Here is a 2,500-nt window from a genome sequence, read left to right on the forward strand (position 1 = left end):
TATATATATATATATATAGATACATATACATACTGTACATATATATATTCTTCATATATTATATATATATATATATATAGATTATATATATATATATATATATATTTATATATTATATATATATATATATATATTATATATATATATGTGTATATATTATATATATATATATATATATATATTCAGTTTGATTCATCTTTTTCAACTTCGTTTTTTTAAGCTGATAAATTTTTCGTCATGGAATCAAAATATAATATTTCTAGAGTAATGGACGTCATTCTTCATTTCCTATTTCTTGTTGTCATAATGACTAAAATAAAGATAATATTAATGATGATGGTGATAATGGAATTAACAATTATAATGAGAGTAAACACAGAAATAATGATTATAATAACCATTTTATAATAACCATAACAATAATTAAGATAATAATGATAAGCTGAATGGTAATAATGATAAAAACAATGATAATTATATGAGGATTAAGAATCAGAATAGCAACACTAATAAGGATATCAGTAATAACAATAAAAATGATAATTATTTGGGTTTTACGTCTAACGTTCCTTATAACACCATTGATAATTATGATAATGGTAATGATAACAATAATGATGAAGGGAATAATTATGATAAATGATAACAATGATAATGATAATTATGATAATGTTGATAATAATGATGACGATAATAATATCAGGAGTAATTATTAAAATTGTAATACTGATAGTAATACTGACGATGATGATAATGATAATCAGAATCCTAACAATAACAATGAAAATAATAGCAGTAATGACAATCATATTAATAAGGACAATATAATGACAGTAGCAGCATTATTGACAATTATCTTAAATAAATAAATATTCTTGTTTTCATTAAAATCATCATTATCATCATCCTCATTGTTATTACCATCGCCATAGTCGTCATCATCATCAATACCATTATCATTATCATTGTCACCATCATCATAATCGTAGTCGTTAACATCATCATTATTATCATTATCATCATCATCATTATTCTCCTCCTCATCATCATCATCAGAATGATCATCATTAATCATTAATAACGACCATAATGAAAACCCACAACACCAAAAATAATTATGATGAAAAAAAAATCAACAATACTGTTTTATCAACATCACCATCATGTCATCATACTAACAAATCATCATCATCATTTTCCCAATAACCATCAATAACTCAAACCTAAAACTAGTTTCTTATCTCACGTATAGGTGGACGTGCTAAGTCGCGGAGGTGAGAGTGAACTGAGGCTGACAGGCGTGGCGAAGGAAGATTCTGGTAATTATACCTGTGTTCCAGCCAATGCCAAACCGTCCTCGGTGATACTGCATGTTATTACAGGTGCGTGCATGACAACGTTCTTAACAGGTGTGTTTGTTTGTGTGTGTGATTGTGTGTGTGTGTTTGTGTGTGATTGTGTGTGTGTGATTGTGTGTTTGTGTAATTGTGTGGATGTGTGTGATTGTGTGTGTGTGTGTGTTTGTTTGTGTTTGTGTGATTGTGTGGATGTGTGTGATTGTGTGTGTGTCTAATTGCTAAACTCGCTTCTGTGGTTCTGTCTGTTACGACATGTGTGTGCTTATGCTATTATCACAACTGTGTTTGCAATTGCACAAGCTTTCCTCGGTGGCTTAGTGTTCATACAGCTTCGTACATGTCCGAACATGTTGATACTTCATCAGTAAGCAAGCATATATCTATCTAACATGTGACAGGTCTGCTTGATGAAAGAGTTTATTATATAGGATAAATCTAATCTCCAGTTGCGTTTATTAATACACGTTGCCTCATTCACGTCTGTATATGTCAGCTGGAATTTATACCATGAATATCTCACTTTAAAGATCGCTACATTTGTGCTTTGGTTGTTATTTATTACAGGTTTCTGTTGCTATTACCGTAATACTGGTGTCCGCGTAATCACTCGTTCGGGATTATTTGTCACGCGTATTAGCTGTGATTAATTACAGGTGCTCTCGCTTGTTCTTTTTTATGTTTGATCATCATTATTATTTTGATATAAAAACATATTGAATTATTATAACGATTGGTATTTGTAGGAATTTATGAAATTATTATTATCCTTATCAGTGTTATCATAATTGCTATCACTATTGCAATCATGATAACGATCAATATCATTAATATTGTTATCATGTTTTTTTTTCGTAATTGTTCAAATCATTAATATAATTACATTATTATAATTTATTTATCTATTTATTTATTTATTTATATATGTATATATATATATATATATATATATATATATATATATATATATATATATATATATGCATATATTCTATATATCATCAGTAATATGTTATCATCATAATCATTGTTTTTATTATCATTATTACTACTTTTATCATGATCATCATTATCATCAATATCATTATTGTTGTTATTACTTCTATTATTATCATTATTATTACTACTCTGATCATCATACTTAT

At 27.3% G+C, this 2,500-nt stretch overlaps 1 protein-coding gene across 1 annotated transcript in view; it reads left to right on the top strand.

Annotated features, from left to right (window-relative positions):
- Positions 1-2,500, top strand: part of LOC122266252 (limbic system-associated membrane protein) — a 14,892-nt gene that overhangs the window by 10,347 nt on the left and 2,045 nt on the right. Inside the window, exon 6 of the mRNA XM_086549263.1 lies at positions 1,253-1,382. Coding sequence (XP_086405389.1) covers positions 1,253-1,382 — 130 coding nt within the window. The remainder of the gene's footprint in view (positions 1-1,252; positions 1,383-2,500) is intronic.

The sequence above is a fragment of the Penaeus japonicus genome, unplaced genomic scaffold (genome assembly GCF_977035675.1).
Source record: "Penaeus japonicus unplaced genomic scaffold, GWHDUDI00000001_assembly GWHDUDI00000022, whole genome shotgun sequence".
Taxonomy (NCBI): domain Eukaryota; kingdom Metazoa; phylum Arthropoda; class Malacostraca; order Decapoda; family Penaeidae; genus Penaeus; species Penaeus japonicus.